The sequence below is a fragment of the Stigmatopora nigra genome, chromosome 14 (assembly GCF_051989575.1).
Source record: "Stigmatopora nigra isolate UIUO_SnigA chromosome 14, RoL_Snig_1.1, whole genome shotgun sequence".
NCBI lineage: Eukaryota > Metazoa > Chordata > Actinopteri > Syngnathiformes > Syngnathidae > Stigmatopora > Stigmatopora nigra.
The window spans coordinates 4,267,721-4,287,448 of NC_135521.1; the positions used below are offsets into that span (position 1 = coordinate 4,267,721).

At 37.4% G+C, this 19,728-nt stretch overlaps 2 protein-coding genes and 4 non-coding genes across 7 annotated transcripts; all 6 read right to left on the reverse strand.

The window, feature by feature from the left end:
• Positions 1-1,206: 1,206 nt before the first annotated feature.
• st3gal5 (ST3 beta-galactoside alpha-2,3-sialyltransferase 5) lies at positions 1,207-6,319 on the reverse strand. 2 transcript variants are annotated; one of them, XM_077732636.1, is made up of 8 exons: positions 6,069-6,319; positions 5,363-5,446; positions 4,358-4,475; positions 3,065-3,274; positions 2,758-2,894; positions 2,391-2,577; positions 1,926-2,084; positions 1,207-1,523 (listed from the first exon to the last, which is right to left on the reverse strand). In XM_077732636.1, exons 2-8 carry the CDS (start codon positions 5,380-5,382, stop codon positions 1,269-1,271), a joined length of 1,086 nt encoding a protein of 361 aa, XP_077588762.1. In that variant the 5' UTR covers positions 5,383-5,446; positions 6,069-6,319; the 3' UTR covers positions 1,207-1,268. The 2 variants fall into 2 exon arrangements, with proteins under 2 accessions (XP_077588762.1, XP_077588760.1); XM_077732634.1 differs by lacking the exon at positions 6,069-6,319 and adding an exon at positions 5,619-6,035.
• A 453-nt stretch (positions 6,320-6,772) lies between these two features.
• polr1a (RNA polymerase I subunit A) lies at positions 6,773-19,691 on the reverse strand. Its single transcript, XM_077732632.1, has 36 exons — positions 19,469-19,691; positions 19,092-19,200; positions 18,888-18,983; positions 18,639-18,788; positions 18,070-18,174; positions 17,393-17,478; positions 17,186-17,274; positions 16,979-17,056; positions 16,687-16,801; positions 16,460-16,601; positions 16,204-16,371; positions 16,009-16,131; positions 15,668-15,895; positions 15,497-15,604; positions 15,250-15,396; positions 13,691-13,882; positions 13,390-13,539; positions 13,129-13,312; positions 12,962-13,044; positions 12,452-12,610; positions 12,179-12,277; positions 11,936-12,088; positions 11,772-11,854; positions 11,527-11,692; positions 11,001-11,124; positions 10,800-10,900; positions 10,513-10,712; positions 9,952-10,119; positions 9,740-9,875; positions 9,479-9,639; positions 9,265-9,394; positions 9,087-9,194; positions 8,047-8,493; positions 7,849-7,966; positions 7,614-7,778; positions 6,773-7,287 (listed from the first exon to the last, which is right to left on the reverse strand). The coding sequence occupies exons 1-36, from the start codon at positions 19,543-19,545 to the stop codon at positions 7,187-7,189; spliced, it is 5,049 nt and encodes a 1,682-aa protein (XP_077588758.1). The 5' UTR covers positions 19,546-19,691; the 3' UTR covers positions 6,773-7,186.
• On the reverse strand, positions 11,318-11,452 carry LOC144207981 (small nucleolar RNA SNORA5). Its single transcript, XR_013328820.1, has one exon. It is a non-coding gene; the product is annotated as a small nucleolar RNA SNORA5 (small nucleolar RNA).
• On the reverse strand, positions 12,757-12,893 carry LOC144207972 (small nucleolar RNA SNORA5). The gene has a single exon (XR_013328814.1). It is a non-coding gene; the product is annotated as a small nucleolar RNA SNORA5 (small nucleolar RNA).
• LOC144207973 (small nucleolar RNA SNORA5) lies at positions 14,411-14,547 on the reverse strand. The gene has a single exon (XR_013328815.1). It is a non-coding gene; the product is annotated as a small nucleolar RNA SNORA5 (small nucleolar RNA).
• LOC144207980 (small nucleolar RNA SNORA5) lies at positions 17,815-17,950 on the reverse strand. Its single transcript, XR_013328819.1, has one exon. It is a non-coding gene; the product is annotated as a small nucleolar RNA SNORA5 (small nucleolar RNA).
• Positions 19,692-19,728: the final 37 nt, after the last annotated feature.

Genomic DNA, 19,728 nt, shown 5'->3' on the forward strand with positions numbered 1-19,728 from the left:
CATCTGTTGATAGAACAACACTGTTTATACAAATGAATGACATCTTTAATTTCCAAAAATAACTAAAGTTCATCAGGCAAACATGATTTTAAAACAACATAAACAAATACATATAAAAGGCCTCAACAGAAATTTAGGTAGGTGCACAACTACATTTTGTGTAACCACTGTAGGGTTACTTTTAGTACGCATGGTGCCCGTAATTAGCTGAGATAGGCTCCAGCACCCCCTGCAACCCTTGTGGGGATAGGCGTTTGAGAAAATGAATGAATGAATAAAGAACATGCAATTCAGTGCAATGACATAGTGCAGAAAATGAATAAATAACTGGTAAATGGGCTTACACTTGTATTACACTTCTAACTTCATGGTATTCAAAGTGCTATTACACAATTTGAAGCTCCAACATTTTTGAGCATGTGTACTTTAAATATTATCTCGTAAAAAGAACAATTCCATTTTCAAACTTGAACAGAAACTGAGCACAAGTAGTAGAAATCTCCCTGATGTTAAAATTCCCAGAGGAAAGGCATTACACATAGATTAACATATTTTTTTTGAATTGGTCACTTATTTATCACACATCACTTATTCTCATTTTTTGGGGGGGAGGTTAATGTTCCAACTGACATAAGATCAAAAAGTTCATGGACATACACACAAAAAAATAGCTAAGCTACATAAATTAAGTAAACATTAGATAGTGATGGTCTAAAAAAATGTGAGTTTAAAGGTTAAAAAAAGTAATAGACAACCAGAAGATTGTCTGGTAATAGAATGAATGGAATGTGTTGATGTCACTATATAATAATATAATATATATATATTTTTTAAATTAAGTGTAAACGGATGTCTATGGTCACTGGATAATTGGCCAAATGATTAAAGTGCTGCAATGTACGGGAGAAGAAATAATAAAGAAATTGCAGTATATATACATATATATGCAATATATGTATATATATATATTTGTATATATATATGTATATATATATATATTTGTATATATATATGTATATATATATATATATATATATATATATATATATATATATATATATATATATATATATATATATATATATATATATATATATATATATATATATATATATATATATATATATATATATATATATATATATATATATATATATATATATATATACACACATTATTTTTTTTAATTTTATTTACTTTTAATTAAAAAAGCATGAGTTGCATGCTTGGATGAATTTTTGAAATATTTTTTTTTAGTTTGAAGGTTGTCAAGGGCAAAAGGAGCAGTGAACGCCTCCTGTCAGGTCAGTGATGGTTCCCTCTCTTATGAGACTTTTAAGCACTCTGGTCTCCTCATTCACATTGTGCATCTTCTGCCATAGCATAGCACTCATGGACAGCTGATCATAATAATGCAAGACAGCTCTTTCCTGGGACAGGTTGTAGCCAAAGCCTGCAAGGCTCACCTCGTCACACAGCAAACTCGCTAAATCCAGTGCAGAGACACCCAGGGTAGGTACATTCTGCAAAGTCACAATAACAGACTAAGCATTATACCTAGAATCAAGGTTTAAGGAGAAGGTATAAAAAAAATGTAAAACAAAAATTAGAATTAAATTTAGTGTAAGGTTCGATTAAACTTATTTTTGAGTGTGTCTGCATCGTAATCCAAGTTCATTTAAATGTGTTTATGTTATATTACGATTCACCGGTGTAAAGTGATCTGCCCCCCAAAAAACCTTCCAACATTCATTTTGTTTTTATAGTCTTATCGCTGACATTTCATCAAATGCAGAATGTAGAAACGCCCGATAAATAAAACACTTAAACGCCCAGTCTTGTCTGTCTCCATTGAATATCTACAACTGAAATAATGTGTCATCTTTGGACTATGAAGGGCTTTATTGATTTGAAATCTGTCTTACCTGGTCCCAACCCCACAAACGGGTTGTTGGTGGGGAGAATTTGAGTAAATCCAATGCAGTCTCTTTGATGACAAGCGGATTTAAGACTCTGATCCTGTTGCGTTCAAGAGGGAGTTCTTTTGGAACATCATGCCAGAAAAATAGCCAATCCCACAAAGGCTGTAGGACAAAGCAGACATAATTTATTAATTTTTATACCACAGAAGCACGACTCAGAACAGCACTGAAATGTATAAGCAAAAAAAAAAATATATATATATATATATATATATATATATATATATATATATATATATATATATATATATATATATATATATATATATATATATATATATATATATATATATATATATATATATATATATATATATATATATATATATATATATATATATATATATATATATATATATATATATATTTTTTTTTATTTATTTTTTTTTTTTTTTAATCAGTCCTCACCACTGCGAGCTTATTTATCATTGTGGAGATCCAGTTGACATCCACACCTTTATACACCACAGCTACAAAAACTGTTGCTGGGTCGGTGTCAAGCCAGGGAAAGGGTGTGCCTTCTGGATAACTCATCCTGATGCTGGTTCGATTTCCAACATCAGCAATGAACTCTCCTAAGGGACCCCTGTTCAATCTGGTGGCGTAGGGGGACACAAGCAGAGGAAATCAGCGGCATCATTACTAACAGGATAAAAAGAAGTGCTTTAACTTGGTACACAATTTGAAGACAAACATATTCATCTTTTACAGCCAACAAATTCCTATGTAAACACCAAACTCTTCAGGAATAATGTCTTTGAATTATTATACCTACCTTATAATGGTGTCAAAACGATCGATTAAAGGTCCGAGCTGCAGGCCTTTCAGAATGCCTCCATTTCCAACAACCACACATCGCTGACATTTATCAGGATCCTTTTTAAATTGTGGTACTTCATTGGACTCTGATAACTTAAAAATAAAGAAAATTAGCAACACTAAAATATTCACAAGTCATTCATCAAAGCCATTAGTGTTGCAGTATTGGCCATTGTTATGTTGTTAATAACTAATTATTCAAGGCTTTTCTTGAACCAGTAAGCGTAAAATAGTGAGGAGAGTGGATATAAAACAGAGATCACCTGCTGAAGCAATGCAGGGATTTTTCCCTTAAGACCCCTAAACCCAAAGGGGGGTGGATACTGGTAGATGTTCTCTGGAAGTGGTGTGTTTTTCCATAAGAATGGTTGGGTCATCTGACTAGAAGTAGGGAGTTCAGCCAGGAAACCCAGTCTGGTGCTTCGGCGGTGACATTCACGACCCAAAACTTTGTGAACATGTTGGTGCACTCGCTACAAAACAGTAAAAAGCAATAAAAAATGACATAACTTGGTATAGATCTGATTCTGAAAACAAGAATGTTGATAGCTGTGTTGCATTTTGCTGAGGGGGTTTCCTTGTTTCTGAAAAACTAGTTTCCAACCTCTGCCTAGAATACGTATAAGGTTTTTTTGTTTTTTTTTTTTGTTTCACTCTTCTTATCTTGGAATGAATGTGTTCATTGTATTTATTTTTTACAGGGTTAAATATCTGCACATGATGTGTAGTAATAATAACAAGCAGAAAATAAAGTAGGGCGGCGCAGAGGCTTGACTGGTTAGCACGTCATCCTCGCAGATCTGGGGTCCTGGTTCAGATCCAGGTCGGTCCACCTGTGTGGAGTTTTCATGTTCTCCCCGGGCCTGAATGCGGCTTGAGAGCCACGTGTTCGCCACCCCTGTACTAGTTCATCCACATGACGTACTAGTTTGTTCACATGAAGTACTCGTTTGTTCACACACAGTGGAAGGTCATGTGCACAAACTATTTTAAATGTGCACATAAGCTATTTTTTAAATTCATGTCATGTCTGGGGCTTCATAGGAAAGCACATTTGAGTTGAATTGAATTGAATGCTATTATTGTTATTATACAAGTATAATGAGATGTAAAGTTTCACCGCAAACTGCACAAATAACACCAACAGACAAACACAATCAATGAATAAGTATGTTTTGGTGGGGGTAAAAATAAATGATTGAATAAATAACTAGATAAATAAAAACATTTTTTAAAAACACAGAAATCAATAAAAATAATAATAATAAATAAATAATACATTAAAAAAAATAATAATGCAATAAAAATCAATCAATCAATAAATGTTAGGGGCTTGCTGAATATCAGAACATCATAACTGTACTGCAATTCCTGGGCCAGGGATAAGTGGTGTTGAAAATAAATAAATATGATGCACTGGCTCTTTTTTTAAATAATTTAAAGTGTAGGAGCAACAGAAAATCAGCTTTATCCCACCCTCATTTGTTTCCCCAATGTATAATAAAAACATTGGGTTAATGTGCACCATACTAAAGCAGAAAAAAAATGCATCTCACCTTTTTATAATCTGGGCTGACATCCAAATCTCGAGGTTGAAATCTTTCTTTTTCAGACCAAGATGTAATGAACATCAGAAAGAGCACACAGAAGATTCCTCCCAACAGAAATGCACATCTAGATATTCAAAAAGAGACAAATACAAACATTTTTTTTCTAGCCAAACGAGAATAACTTGAAGGTAAAAATGTAATGAATGCACTACTAAAAACTATTCACACACCACTGTAATAAGCACGCTAATGAAAGTAAACTTGAATTTGAAATTCTTCTACAGCAAATCAGTTTTGCAACCTTGTCAAACTAATACAACTGATAACACTTGAGATGGAAACAGCGGAACTGGTTGAAGAAGTTTTCTTGGAATCCTTCGACGTTGATAATAAGTGACGTTAATTACCAGGACGTTATTAAACTTTCAATGCTTCTGCTGTTTCTTTGTGTGAAATTAACAACAGAGCCTAACACACCCATATTCCGTTTTAGTGTAGCTTACCTGACCACATTCCAGATTTGTAAAACATAAATAATAGGGGAACATGAACTACAGTTGTAGTCAAAAGTTTACATACACTTGTGAAGATCATGTCATGGCTCTCTTGTGTTTCCAGTTATTTCAGCAACTGATTTTTTCAGCAATATTTTTGGAGGAGAAAAAGTGAGTGGTCAAGGGACATGTTACCAAATATTTGCACTGCTGTATGTATATTTTTGACAACAGCAGATTTGATCACTTTTTTTCTCTTCACCCATAATAAAGTCATAAAAGAACCAAACTTCATGAATGTTTTTGTGACAAAAAAAGTATCTGTTCCAATCACTCTATCAGAGAAAAAATCTAGTTATAGAAATAATTGGAAACTCAGGAGAGCCATGACATTATGTTCTTCAAAAGTGTATGTAATACATAGACATAAATATCGCTGATTAAGAGAACATTTTAAATGTAAACAAGACTGGCAAGACTGGGTGAAACATCATTAAAGAGTCTGACAGATGCTAACCTGTGTTTCGGGAGCCTCATGTTCAAGGGATTCACATCATAGTAAAACCTGCTCTGCTTTCTCTGATGAAGTGAGGATCTTGTACTGGAAATCCAAGGAAATAAGAAAAAAAATTAGACCTGCATATTTTTTCATAACCAATTTTGCCTGTTTCCGAATGTACAAATGTCACCTAAATTACATGGGAAATGTAAATTAAGATTTTTACATGCTAACAGTACAAAACATTTTTGACAAATGAAAAGGTCATGCTTACATGTAGAGATGTGGGGTAAGACGGTGATTATTAAAATGAAATTTAAAAAGTCCGCCAAGGAGACGTCTTCCACCTTTCGCCCTTCGAAAGGGAGAGGTTGTGGGTTTTCCCCAAAACTGACGGTGGTTTCGTCTGATTTTTTTCCCGGTGTAATTTCGACACCGAAGATAAATGCGAGTCGAACTGCATACAGCTAGTAGTGCGTCGTCTCCAGAGTCGAACTCCACCCTCCAGATTACGTTCCAACGAAAACTCGTCCAAATCACGCGAGACTATCTTCTACTCTTTAAATCGCATTATATACTTGTGTAATGACAAAAAAAGCATTCAATTCAATTTGTAGTCGTTAAACGAGGTTAGAGCAGACTTAAAAAAATAAGTGAAAATTTAAGTCAGATTTGTGCATATTATCGTGACATTTAGGATGTTCTATTAATGGATATTAATCACCAAGTATTTTGTCCAGTCGGAGTCCACTATGAACATTCACAAGGTTGAACTAAAGTAAAGCACACCAAGACATATGAGTGAGATTTTGACGCTTCTGCAGGAGAGTACAGAATTGGTGGGTTCGGCGACTCTGCTTCCACACCAACTATTTTAATTAGGGCAAGATTTTGTGACATACACATTTTCTATGAAGCAAGACAGTGACACCAGTGATGCTGTTGACACTGATGATATTAAAGGCTACATAAAAAACAAAGGACATACAAATGATCTATTACAAAGATGCATGGCACTGAAACCGATGGTTGTGACATGGATGGAAGGTCTCTATGACATGGCCATGACACAGATTGATATGTCATAGATTGAAACATTCTTTGATTACTTTTAAGATTATTTTACATATTTCTACATCATTTTTGTGTAGTAGACATGCACTTGCTTATTGCAGGTGTGATACTACTCTGTGACCATAGCGAGCATTTAGGTTGGTCACACTGGTCCTAATTGTGGTCAGGGAGGTTGTCTGTATGCCCAGTCATACGACAAATTAGAGGGAACATTGCCTGGGGTAGATTCCAGCACCCCTGCAACCCTTTTGAGGAGAAGATGTTCAGAAAATCGTGTAATTGCATTTGACAGATCTCTCAAATTTGAATGTTTACAACGAGTATGCATTTACCACCACTGTACCAATCAAAAGATTTCCACATAAAACTTCGGCATTTTATTCAGGATATAGATATGTACATGGACATTTACGTAGTTATTTGAAAAGAATGAACAGACTCCGCTGCACAATATTTAAAGTTATATATTTCACTATTAAAGTTGCAAATAAAAAGTTTCCTGTCTTACATTAGATTTCACCTTTGTCATAATCTGATAAAGTAAAAAAAAAAAGGTATTCAAATCTTTACAGACAACATATCTATTACACTGCATTTATCCTGACCAGGGTCAAAACTCAACTGTATGTATAATCTGATCCATGTAAAGATTTGAATCTTACCCTACACCAATTCAAGATATTTTAAAATCAAATTCTCTCATGATCATAAGTGATTAATCATCAGCACAGTCAATGTCCAATAAAAAGTATGACTCCCCAAACATCTCTACTGCAGAGGTTGTTTGAGCTCAAAAAGTCCAGTTCCTCCTTTAACAACCTTGCCAACAACAAGACAGGCTGATGGGGACACAAGCTGATCTTGGGAACCTGAAAAACATGCAATAAAAATTCTGTGAGACAGACATTGACATTTAACTTGATCCACTTCCTTTTTTTTAATGGGTAAAAAGAACTAGGTAGGTAGGGCTACCAGAGACTCAGGTGTACTTCTCAAAATATGCAAGAGTGAGAACACTGAGTCGTGTTACATTTACACCCATTTATCATTTACTGGTTACATAAGATTTTGCAAAATTTCTACCTGATCTATAAATATATAGACGTCGGTTCGCCATTGGGAAAACATAAAGAAAGTACGGATTGGAAGTCAAAAATACCGGTAAGCTTCCTTATTCTCTACCAAGTTTTCTCACCCAGCATGGTCGCCTGTTTGAGGAATTTGTAGCCCGTTTCAAAGGTCATCTGCTGCAAAGGGGAAGAGTTGGACACGATGGCGTGGCGATTCAGTGGTTTATACACCCCCTCAAAACACATGTAGTCCGCTACTAGGGAAAGATGCCTGGGATCCACTTCGATACCTAGAGGAAGAGGGGCAGGGTTTGATCAGAACTTGGTGGAACTTTGTTGTTAGTGTGCGTATGATCTTACCATAAACTGCAAATACATCTTTGATTTCTTTCTCTATGACTTTGAGAGCCACTTCAATCCCATACGTGTTGGCCATGGCGTGTACCTCATTGGAATAAAGTCTGTTGACATCGAGGATCTGGAGGAAATAGTCTATTAGCTGATCGTTCTCATTTAGAACAATTACAAGACATCATTTGAATGAAACCGTTCACGTACGTCGCTGTGCTCAAACATTTTGTACATGTTTATGCCTTCTGTATTGAGAAGCATCTCTTTGTCTCCAGTCGCAGTTGTGCTCTCATTCAAAAGACATCGAGTCAATCCCCTGGTCTCCATGATGACTGCATTCTGAGCCATGGCTGATACGATTGAAGACAGGTCAAAGTGCATTTTACTCAGTGGCAAAGCCAAATCCACCTCACACCAGAGTTGGTTCTTCAAGTCGTATCGGTAACCCTCTATGGCCGAATTTGACTTCAGAACAGCATTCACTCTGAACTCTTCTCCCCCGTGTTCTTCCCCTCTCTTTCCCCTCCTTGGTTTCATATATGTTGACTCCATTTGGGATTCCTCCGTGTTCATCTCATCTTTATTCACCACCTCCTCCTCTTCCTCTTCCTCTACATCCTTTGTTTCATCTTCCTCTTCACTGTCATAGTCGACCTGCAGAGGAAAAACAGCATGTATAGGTGATTGACAGTCAATACTGGTAATTAAAAGGACAGAACATTCTGAAAACACATGTCCACTAATATCGGGTTTCCCCGAAAAGGTCTTTCACAGCGCGAATCCCTGCAAGATGGTGGCGCACACGGGTGCAACGGCTTTATGCTCTCCAGTCTGGTGTTTTGTTTTCTCAATCTCATTGTTATTTGTTAAAATGCGAGGCATTTTTTTTCTACAGTCGCCAGGATTTAATATCTCTATGCAATATCTTCGATTGTGCAATATTTTAGAATTTACCTAGCCGGGATGTGACTTTTTATACTATTATGGGTTTCTTTTTTTTTTTTTTTTTTACTTGGGAAACACACTTTGTGGAGTAGCACCACCAATTTTGTTGGTATGATGACAATAAAGGCTTTTGATTTGACGACAAAGCGGTTACGACCTGTAAATACTTGTTTATAACACATCTTTAGCTTGACAGGGGGGGGGGAAACAAAAAGCCCAGAAACCTGCCAGAAATATGAAGGCCTGAGGGAAACCCTGAATATTATAAAATATCATAGAACATCTATCATTCATTGCCATACTTCCTCTTCTTGCTTGTTTTTTCTTTTGGCATCAGATGCGTCAGCATCGCCTTCGTTCCCTTGATCATCAACTATCTCTAGCTCGGTCTCTTCGGTCTCTTCATCTGCCTGATAAGACAATTTGGGAAAAAAATTATCAAAACAATGTGATAATAATTATAGATGGGTCAATATCTACCTCGTTTGCGTTGGCCAATCCCTCCCCATCATTGTCTTGGTCTTTCATGGTGGCCTTCCTGACATCCAGAGCAATGGATGCCAGTTTTGTGTTATGCTTTTCAACGGCTTTAAGGAGGAGATTGAAAAATCTGAGGAAAGAATCATTGATTGTATTATTTTAGTAAGCTGTTTACATGAATAATGTATTGGATGAAAGGATGTTAATAGCAAACCTGGTTTCCATGTAGTGTAGGATCTGTTGGGGTGAGAGCAACTTATCTTCAGTGTAGAGTTCAGGTGGAAGAAAGTGAAAAGTGATTTTAAATGTCCGCGTCTTTAGGCGAGATATACTCCCGATGCGTAGCGCCTCAACTACATCAACTTTGTGTAGTACCTGCTCTTCATACAGGCCAAAAAATAAGGGAGAAAACAAAATGTTGCATGAGAAGCCATGAAAAAACACACTGAAATGGAATATGAGTGTTTATTCCCACCTCAGCCAAGCAGACTCTGGTAAGTTTCCTACGAAGTTTCTGAGCTCTCTTTAGTGCTTTGTTGTTGTTCAACACTGGAATACTCATCATTGGAGTCTTGATGTCGGAGCTGGCCACCATTAGGATCTCTCTCAGCCTGCGACACAACCAAAGATAAAAGTTACCGACTTTTCTTTGACGCCATACTTGTAAAATCTTAAAAGAGACTTTACCGAGGTATTCCCAATGTGACATTCATCTCTCCCCTGCCAGCAAAATGGAAGGTGTTGAGTGTCATTTGGGTGGAAGGTTCACCAATAGACTGTGCTGCCAGCAGACCCACAGCTTCTCCTGGATCACAGAGTGATCGCTGCCACTTGTAATGCAAAAGTTGTCGCAGTCTACCAACAAAGAAAAAAAATTGAATTATTGCCTCAAGTAAAAAAAAAAATTAAAAAACTACACTGGGCCAAGACCAAAACTCTAACGGAAGCAGGGTTGATTCCTGCACAAACACCTAAAAATACCCAAGAGCCAAAAGGTAAAATATAAATTCAAGATTGCTGTTTTTTAGGATTACGGTTTTCGAATCTACTGTTACTTTAAAAAGGACAAAATGCTCATGTAAGCACACGGAAAGGTTGGACAATGAAGAAAACCGCATAAAACACTTGAATCCTTAAATGCATGTCAAAAATATGTGGGTGAACATTTTGTATGAATTAACAAAGTGCTACCAAACACTCAAACCAATCTAAACAACCAAATCTAATGCTTGACATTATCATATGTACCTGTCATTATCCAGGCCGCGTTGACATTCTGTGTCTCTATTGGCCAAAAATTTCTCTGTCATGTTGTGAAAGCTTTCAGAGACCGATCCGAAGCTTACGTCGGGCCGAAACATTCCCAGGCTGGGATCGGGACAGCGGGAGGATTTTCTTATGTATTTTGATTGTCCATGATCATCAAGTGCCTGCCACTGTTCTATCAGCTGGGGAAAAAGGTTAACAGTGCCAATGAAAAATGTGTTAAGTTGATCACATTTTAGGTGCAAATGGAAACTATATGACTGGAATACCTTTGCGACAGCATTATATCTGCCATCATGACATTGTTTTGCTTCTTGTTCGGTTTGCATCAATTGGGCCATTTTCTTTTGTGAAAATAACAGGAATCCCCCTATAAGAGGTTAAAATAAAAAAAGAATACCTATGGTTAGTAATGGCAGTGATATAACAAACACGGAGTGACATTTGTAATGTGGACATTGGTTTTGTACCTCTTCGAGGACAACCCTGTTCTCGCTTTGCTTTCCAGCGTTGTATAGCTGAAAAATGTTGACTGGCACTTTGAGGATCCAATCGTTTCAACACCTCATCTAAGCGGTTTGACTTCCTGAGTACCTAAAGCAAGGTTTCATAGTTAACTTCTTAATTTTGAAGAATATACACCATTACTGAGTTTTCATGTTTATGAGCCAAAAAAAAATGTTTACTACTTTGGTGTGCTAGTGCAATTAATCACTCATATTTGAAAGATTCTGCAAATATATGTTACACAATATATCAAAACCTCATTCAATGACAGCAACATTTAATTTGTGTGTAGTAAATAACTATCCCAGAGGCCAAAATACAGAACAACCGGGCCCAACAACTACACTTTTACTGTCGCAGTCAGTTAGCCAGTGACACACACGGAAAAATGTGCACTGAATTTGACAAGGCTGCCATGTTTCATGCTTTAGATCAGTCAGGAAAACCTAATACCAGAGGGTGGTCTATTTTCAACAACTGATTGCTTACCTCAAAGTTATCTTCTATGAAAGGAAACTGCCTTGGTTGCAGAAACTGTGTCTTGGGGATATCAAGCCCATCTTCACCATAGAGGAACTGAATTAGTGATCCATCACTATCCCTCACCGTGAGATCATACTGTACCACCAAACCTTCCAGATGTTTTATAACACATCTACAGATTTAAAAAAAAATACAGAAATATAATAAAATAAACATGTTTCCATTTGAGCCGAGCAAAAAGCCTAATTTACCTCTGAAGGTATCCTGATCTGGATGTTTTTACAGCAGTATCCACAAGTCCTTCTCTCCCAGCCATGCAATGGAAGAAAAATTCCTGAGGGCACAATGAATAAGAGGTTAATACTAACCTAAATGCATAGCGTTTAGCCATTAGACCAATCTTGAAGACAAACACCTGTGGTTTGATCCCCGTGAGGAACCTCCCGGAAACAAAGCCCCCTGCACTGGGCGCTGGGTCATATGGCTGATAACAGGGTAATGCTTTCCCAGACGGCATCAGTGGAGGTCTACGACCTTCTAACTCAATTTGACCTAGTAGACATGAAATCTGATACAGGCACATAGATAACAAGAGCTTGCTGGACAACTTTTCAAATCATTTCAATTTCTTTGAAAGCAGTAGAGTGGGTATACGCACCTGCATGGTGTTGACTGTGGAACCCTTGGCACCTGACTGCACCATTAGTTGGAGGTTGTTGTCAGGAAAGGAGGTGTGAAGACCAATAGGCATACATACCTACAAAAGAATTCAAATGGATTCACTGGTATTATGGACTGCCATACAAATTCAGAAGTGAACCGGGGCAAGCTAGAGACAAAACGAAACCATGCACAATGAGAGATTCAAATTATGTGGAACAATGCAGGCATGGATAAAAGAAACTAAACTTTCAAAAAGTATTAATGTTACCTTGTTAATGTCATTGTTCACTTGGTTGGCCACTTCTTTGAATTTGTGGTCAGCCATGCTGAAATCTCTTTGGTCTGGATTGAGATGAGCATCTTGCCAACGGCTCTTGGCCTCTGACTCATCCACGTCGTGGGGTAGGTTAAATGCATTCTGTATAGCCTGAGAGATGGAAAGACGGATATTGTCATCATAAAAACAATAGTACTCATTGTTTTTTAACTTTAGAAACAAACGTAAATTCAAAGTTGAAAACACAATGCTGAAAGACTAACAGACGAAACCTAAGTCAGCTATCACCATTAACTGTATGTGTGTAGTTCACATCTATGCCCATAAGTCATGATGAAGCCCAATGGGGCCCACAGACTACACATTTACTGTTGCAGCCATTTTGGCCAGTGTTACCCACTGAGGAGGATGCACTGAATTTGACAAGGCTGCAATGCAATTTCCAAAGTGATTGTCCCAATCTCTGTTGGTTTTTGAAGGATTGAAGAAGCTCAAACTCACTTTAGTACCAATCTTCAGGGATTCTTGAATAATCCGTTTCCTCTTTTTGTTTGCACTGGGTTTAACCAGGATGTCCTCAACACCTAATGAAAAAATAAATAAAATAAAAATCATTGAGAGCAAATGGTTTTCATATATGCCTGTGGGAAAAGAATAGTTTCGCTAACCAAGAGTGAATCCTCTATATAACTGAAGATAAGCAGTGAAGAGTCTGGCTAGACAGCTGAGCAGTTTTCCGCTGGTCTCCCCTCCGTAAAGTTCATAGCAACAATGGACCAGACCATATGCTGAGGAGCCATAGTGAGCTTTGTCCAGAACACCCACCAACAACTCACCCTCGCGGATCACTACCTAACAAGTAGAAAACTTGTGTTAGACATCATTTGAATCCTTGCTGCTATGTTTATATTCCTGAAATAAATGTGCACCTGTGAGTCACACATGGATTCTGGTTGATAATTTGGGATCCCTCGTGGAGGAACTTGGATCCATGCTTTGCTGGGGATTTTCGATTTCCCAATCAGGTTCAAAGGCACAGCTTTGTTTGGAATAACATTGAGGAGGAGAGTAGACACCACCTATAATCAGGCAAAGCCATCTTTATACCCACATAATATAGAATGCCACCTTTGCGTTCATTGAATTCTAAACTCCCAAAGTTTGACAACACTAATAATGGCTTTCCCACTAGTTAACAAGCCTAGCGAGCCACCAAGCTTTTCACAATACCTGCTTTCCAGTCCAGAGTTTGCTTGGCTTGAGTATAGCAGGTGGAAGCAGTTTAATTCGACCTTGTTTGTCAGTTAATCCTCGGTAGACCAGTTCAGTGTACTGGTCTCTTGTGAAGAAGCAGCCTCTAATTGTCATTCGTGTACCTGAAACCATGTGATCCTGAATGAGGCCAGCCAAAGGCTTTCCATCCTATGGACCAACAAGACCAAGGGTTAACTTTTACAGGAAACAAACTCACTCAAAATGTGTTATTTAGTTTGAAGTTTAGTTTCATCAAGGCAGTTTAGATACCCCAACGAAACATCCAAAGTTCTGTACATGCAAAAACTAGTACATTGTTTTTTTGTTGTTTTTTCATTTAAATAAAAGCTTGTTTCTGACCCAATAAAAAAACATATTAGTTATATGGGTTTTATAAGCCTGGCAGGCCACCACTTTTCCTGCTCCCATGCCTGTCTAAGAAAAAAAAAGAAACGAAAACAAATGCCAAGATTTTAATGGTCCATATATGACATTCCTATCCTCATTCTCTGACTTGGCACTGTAGTTGATAACCGTCATTATATAACATTCTACATTAAAACATCTGTAATAAATATCATCATAAAAACCATAGAACTCGTTGTTTTTTTATAACTTTGGAAACAAGTAATTAATGCAAAGAAAACACAATGCTGAAAGACTAACAGACGAAACCTTAGTCAGCTATCACCAACTGTTTGTGTGTAGTTCACATCCATGCCCATAAGTCATGATGAAGTCCAATGGGGCCCACAGTCTACACCTTTACTGTTGCAGCCGTTTTGGCCAGTGTCACCCACTGAGGAGGATGCACCGAATTTGACAAGGCTGCAATGCAATTTCCAAAGTGATTGTCGCAATACTGTCGGTTTTTGAAGGATTGAAGATGCTCAAACTCACTTTAGTACCAATCTCCAGAGATTCTTGAATAATCTGTTTCCTCTTTTTGTTTGCACTAGATTTAGTAAATTGCTAATAATAGCACATAATCTTCAAAATTTCTGTAATCTCATCTCATTTTATGAACCGCTTTATCCTCACTAGAGCCACGGGGGGTGCTGGAGCCTATGCCACCTGATTTCAGGCCAGAGGCAGGGGACACCCTCAATTGGTGGCCAGCCAATCGCAACAACCATTCACGCTCACTCATGCCTGGGTAAAATTCAGTGTCCAATTAGCCTACCATGCATGTCTTTAGAATGTGGGAGGAAACCGGAGTACCCGGAGAAAACCCACGTAGGCCCGTGGAGAACAAGCAAACTCCACACAGGTGAACTGACCTGGATATTAATCCAGTTCTTCCAATGTGAGGCCAACGCGCTAATCAATCACCCGCCAGGCCACCTAATTTCTGTAATTTTAGCATTATAAAAACACGGTGGGCCACCGATGGGTTTATCCACGATCAGGCTTTGCAAGTTTTCCAGGAGAAAGGCTGTAAAATCCTAAACTAGCTCTAACCAAAGTTTTTTCAACGATTGCTTAATGTTTGAGGCATGAGTTTCAGATTTTCTTGCAACGGCAATGCAACCTACCTTTGGTACAAGGTACTGTTGGTTGGTGCTGACTAATGTGTAGGCCTCTGCTCGCCCAAGCTCACTTTGAGGAAAGTGAGCATTCATTTCATCTCCATCAAAGTCTGCATTATACGCTTTGCAATTGGCATAGTGGAGTCTCAGAACCTGTTTCACAGAAACATGATAAACCAATATGAGTTAATGACTGACTGACTGAGTCATATATGGTTCATAATGATTGAGATTGATCTTAAAATAGACAGACCTTCTCTCCAGGTAATATGCGTGCAGAATGAGCCTGGATTGATGGTCGATGCAAGGTTGGCTGTCTGTTCAACAACAAAACATCTCCATTCTTAATATGGCGGTTCACCTGGCAAAGCAAAGACTATGTTCCAGATTGTTCAAAATGAGGAAAAACTCTAATTTGACTTACAATTTTCATTGGCATGCTGTGTGGACCTGGGCAGGGCGTCAACAACTGCTTAGCAACTGCTTCTCTTTGTGCAAAATTGTCGGCAGTCAAGATGGTTCTTCTGCCGTCCTCACTAATGACCATTGTCGCACCAGGGTGAACATTTGGCCCGTTAAGAACAGCCTGACGAAGCTCCTTCACATTCCACGGTGTGACGGGCTGTGGATACGTGAGCTTTGTGGCAAACACCTGAAAAAACAAAGTGAATGACTGTCAGGGAGAAAGGAAGCCTAATCAAGGCATTTGCGAATGATGCATTTCCAAGGGTGGATTAAAATGTTAACTATAATACTATAACATACCATGGGAATTCCTATCTCATTGGTTTCGATGTACATATCCGGACAGATCACAGATCTGGCAGCATAATCAACTCTTTTCCCCATCATGTGTTTCCGGAACAAACCATCCTTTTTCTCCAGGAGCTTCAAAGACAAAGATTTACCTTAATTGTACAAAAGACGTAGTTTGCCTGTGTTTGTCTATTCTTTATATACCTGTCTTATTCCAGGGCACTTATCTGTCATCATTTTGTCTGTTTCACTGTCAAAGACAATATTGACATGAGCCTGAAGGCGAATCCAGACATTGTAAAGTTTTTCTGTTAATGTCGTTCCAGGAATCTCCAACTGAATTGACTTGTCTTCGACCTGATTTGTCTGTGACTGAGAAAAATTGAAATTAGTTAATAAGGTACAAAATTAAATAGTTAATTCATTCTTGTTCTGCTTTGTACACTAAAAAAAATCTTACCTCATCTTCTTTTGGATCATTTTCAGCTGCTAAAAGTGAAAGCAGTTTTCTTACAATTACACAGTCCTTCATGACAGCTTGTAAATTGACCGTCTGACCATTCCTAAAAATCTGTTCACCCAGGCGATTTATTGGACGATACCTGGCAGAAAAAAAAGACAAACATGATGGTTACACGTCTTTAAGAAAATCAATCTATTAGTATTATTTAACAGGCTTCATTTTACCTGCAAGGTGGAACCACCAGTAGCTCTAAAAACAAGAGATCTGGAGTAAAAACATCCTGTTTTTGGGATCCTTGGATCTCTACCGACCCAGAAAACAGGCTTTTGAGGAAGAAGCCTATCAAGAAAAGACAGGTTGTTTTTGGAAAATTCATTTAATCTCACATCTCACTGGTACTTGTTTAAAGCTACAGGATGACAGACATGGAAGGCGATCAATTCATTTTCTATAGAACTAGCGAGTAGGCTAAGTAGGCTCCTATGTGTCTCAACCTAAACATTAGAGTTGCCGTACCTTCATTTTCCCACAGTTTGTAAATGTGTTCTCTAGCAGTACTTGCAGTCAGGTAACCTTTGTCTCCAACCGCCATCCCTTTAATTGAGATATACAACCAAAATATTAATATATACGCATTTAGCTTGTGAGGATTGTTCAAAATTGGAAGGACAATTCAGTATCCACCAAGACCTAGAGTTGATTTGAATGACTTAACAGACTCACCTTCAGTTTCTTTATCGGATCCTGCTTGAGGTGGCATTGTGACAATCAGCTTACTATTGTGCTCACATCGTATGTTAGACCGTTTGTGCCTATGAGCACACATCAGGTCAACAATTAAGGCAACAAAAAGTAGTAATAACGAAAATCTTTTTTGCAAAATGACAATTGAGAATATTTTTCTGAATAAACTTTTTATATATATGTTACCCGCACTGAGAACATTTCCGACTCTTCATATGGAGCCGCCAGAATGCATTTATCAAACAGTTCTTCTTTTCAACAAGATGTTTTACCTGAAGAAAAAAAAAACAGAATGAACGTATTACAAAAATCAGACAAATTGCCACTTTCAATTAGATACAATTTTGTCAATTGACTATTAGACAAAAACAGGCACTTCAAATTGGAAAAATATACAAAAATCGCCATATTATTTACTTGTTAAACCATAAACCAATGTAGTTAACTTCTCAATTTTGAAGAATATACACCATTACTGAGTTTTCATGAGCCAAAAAAAATGTTTACTACTTTGGTGTGCTAGTGCAATTAATCACTCATATTTGAAAGATTCTGCAAATATATGTTACACAATATATCAAAACCTCATTCAATGACAGCAACATTTAATTTGTGTGTAGTAAATAACTATCCCAGAGGCCAAAATACAGAACAACCGGGCCCAACAACTACACTTTTACTGTCGCAGCCATTTCGGCCAGTGACACACATGGAAAAATGTGCACTGAATTTGACAAGGCTGCCATGTTTCATGCTTTAAAACCGTCAGACAAAAACAGGCACTTCAAATTGGAAAAATATACAAAAATCGCCATATTATTTACTTGTTAAACCATAAACCAATGTAAAATAATATTACTGACCGGTTTTCCATCTCCTGCGATTTCAGTAACATCAATTGAATCTGTGAATTTTTTCAGCTCTGCTGCTATTTCGTCACCTGTGGGCTTCACATTTTCTTCCAGGAACTAACAAAGGAGCAAGAGAAATGGATTAAAATCTTGTATATATTTATAACACATTGTATCACTTTTGAGGAATAGTGTAATTATATTTGTGAGCTCTACACATAACCCTAACCCTTAACTACATAAAGCTTTGGTATCGGAAACAATTTTCAAACAATCCAAACGTTGCCCATTTAGTTTGGATGATTGATTTTTTTTTAATCAAATATATGCACACATTGATTTAAAGTTTAATTTGGATGTATTACAAATAATATTTTTTGTAATATTTTTTTTCTTGTTAAATCCCTCATACTATATGAAAAACATACATTACGTTGGACAAAATGTTTTTTAATACACAAGCATTACAAAATTGGAAAATTAACAATATTTTATTCATCGCGAAGATTTCAAATATATACCATTTTTGATTACGAAATGTATTTTTTTTCAAATTTTTATATCAGAAAATTAAACCTCACCTGCCCAAGAAACGCCTCTATCTGGTAAACCTGCTGCAGGGCTCCATGATCCAGTAACTTGAGCTGGTTTAAAAGCAGGTGAATGGGTGCCCGCGGACATACCAACATGTGGCACGACAGACATGACCCACGAATCAACAGATAGAGTTTCTGTATAGCAAAACATGAGTTTTTCACAACATTAATTCACAGAGTTAACAATGTTAAATCCATTCTAAGTACATTTGGATGTTCATTTGTGATTCTTACATAAAAAAACAGTGGGTTGTATACAGGTAGTGGGAGTTCAATGTGTCCCATGTGTCCTGGACAGTTGTTGAAGTCCTGACAGCATGTTGAACATACCTGATGGAACAGAAAAAGAGATTAATGGTCACCAAGTTTTGAATGTGATTGACACCAGTGAATTTTTATTTTTTATTTTAACCAAAACACGGCTTCTTTCAAACTCACTTCTTTGTTGTCCCCTGGCCCCAGGGCCAAGTCATACAGGCCGTTAAGGGCCACGTTCCCAACTCCATCGAGAAATCTTGGGTTGGTGATTGTTTTTACACTCAACTTTCTAGATTTGATAACAAAACAGGGTCATTCACTCCAAGTATAAACCGGACAGGCGACTAGGCCTCCTAGATAAATGACAGCAAAATACATCAAGCTTTTGCAATGTAACTTTTATTCGAAATAGTAGCGATACCTCTATCCGCAACAAAATAAATAAAAGAAGTAGCACTTTTACAAAAAAAGATTCGTGACAGATTCAAAAACGTGTCTATGTTTAAATGATTGCGTATAAAGTGAAACTTTAGCAGGAAGCCAAAAGCTAACCTTACCTGATCTCTTCAGCAGAGTACATGCCAAAAGACATGCCCTCCAACCGCCGCCATGGTGAATCCTTCTTAAATAACATGATGAATGATTAATCAAAGATCAGTTTGTTCATTTTACGATAAAATAAATATGTTTCAATCCTAACGTGGTTTTCTGGCCACATGCGCCATGAGGCCGTGCAGTACTGAGGTACCCACGTGTCGGGACGGGTCTGCAGACTCTCAAATTGGGAAGGGGGTAGATACATAAATATGATTAAGAT

What these genes read in the sequence shown, in the direction of transcription:
- st3gal5 (XM_077732636.1), bottom strand. Translation starts at nt 5,382, where the DNA reads ATGAGGCTCCCGAAACACAG. An exon ending in CGTTTTGACACCATTATAAG is followed by an intron (nt 2,578 to 2,757) that starts GTAGGTATAATA and finishes CTACGCCACCAG; the next exon opens with ATTGAACAGGGGTCCCTTAG. An exon ending in TGATAAATAAGCTCGCAGTG is followed by an intron (nt 2,085 to 2,390) that starts GTGAGGACTGAT and finishes TTTGTCCTACAG; the next exon opens with CCTTTGTGGGATTGGCTATT.
- polr1a (XM_077732632.1), bottom strand. Translation starts at nt 19,545, where the DNA reads ATGTTATTTAAGAAGGATTCACCATGGCGGCGGTTGGAGGGCATGTCT. An exon ending in AACAGTACCTTGTACCAAAG is followed by an intron (nt 13,883 to 15,249) that starts GTAGGTTGCATT and finishes GTTGGTCCATAG; the next exon opens with GATGGAAAGCCTTTGGCTGG. An exon ending in AACTCTGGACTGGAAAGCAG is followed by an intron (nt 13,540 to 13,690) that starts GTATTGTGAAAA and finishes GCCTGATTATAG; the next exon opens with GTGGTGTCTACTCTCCTCCT.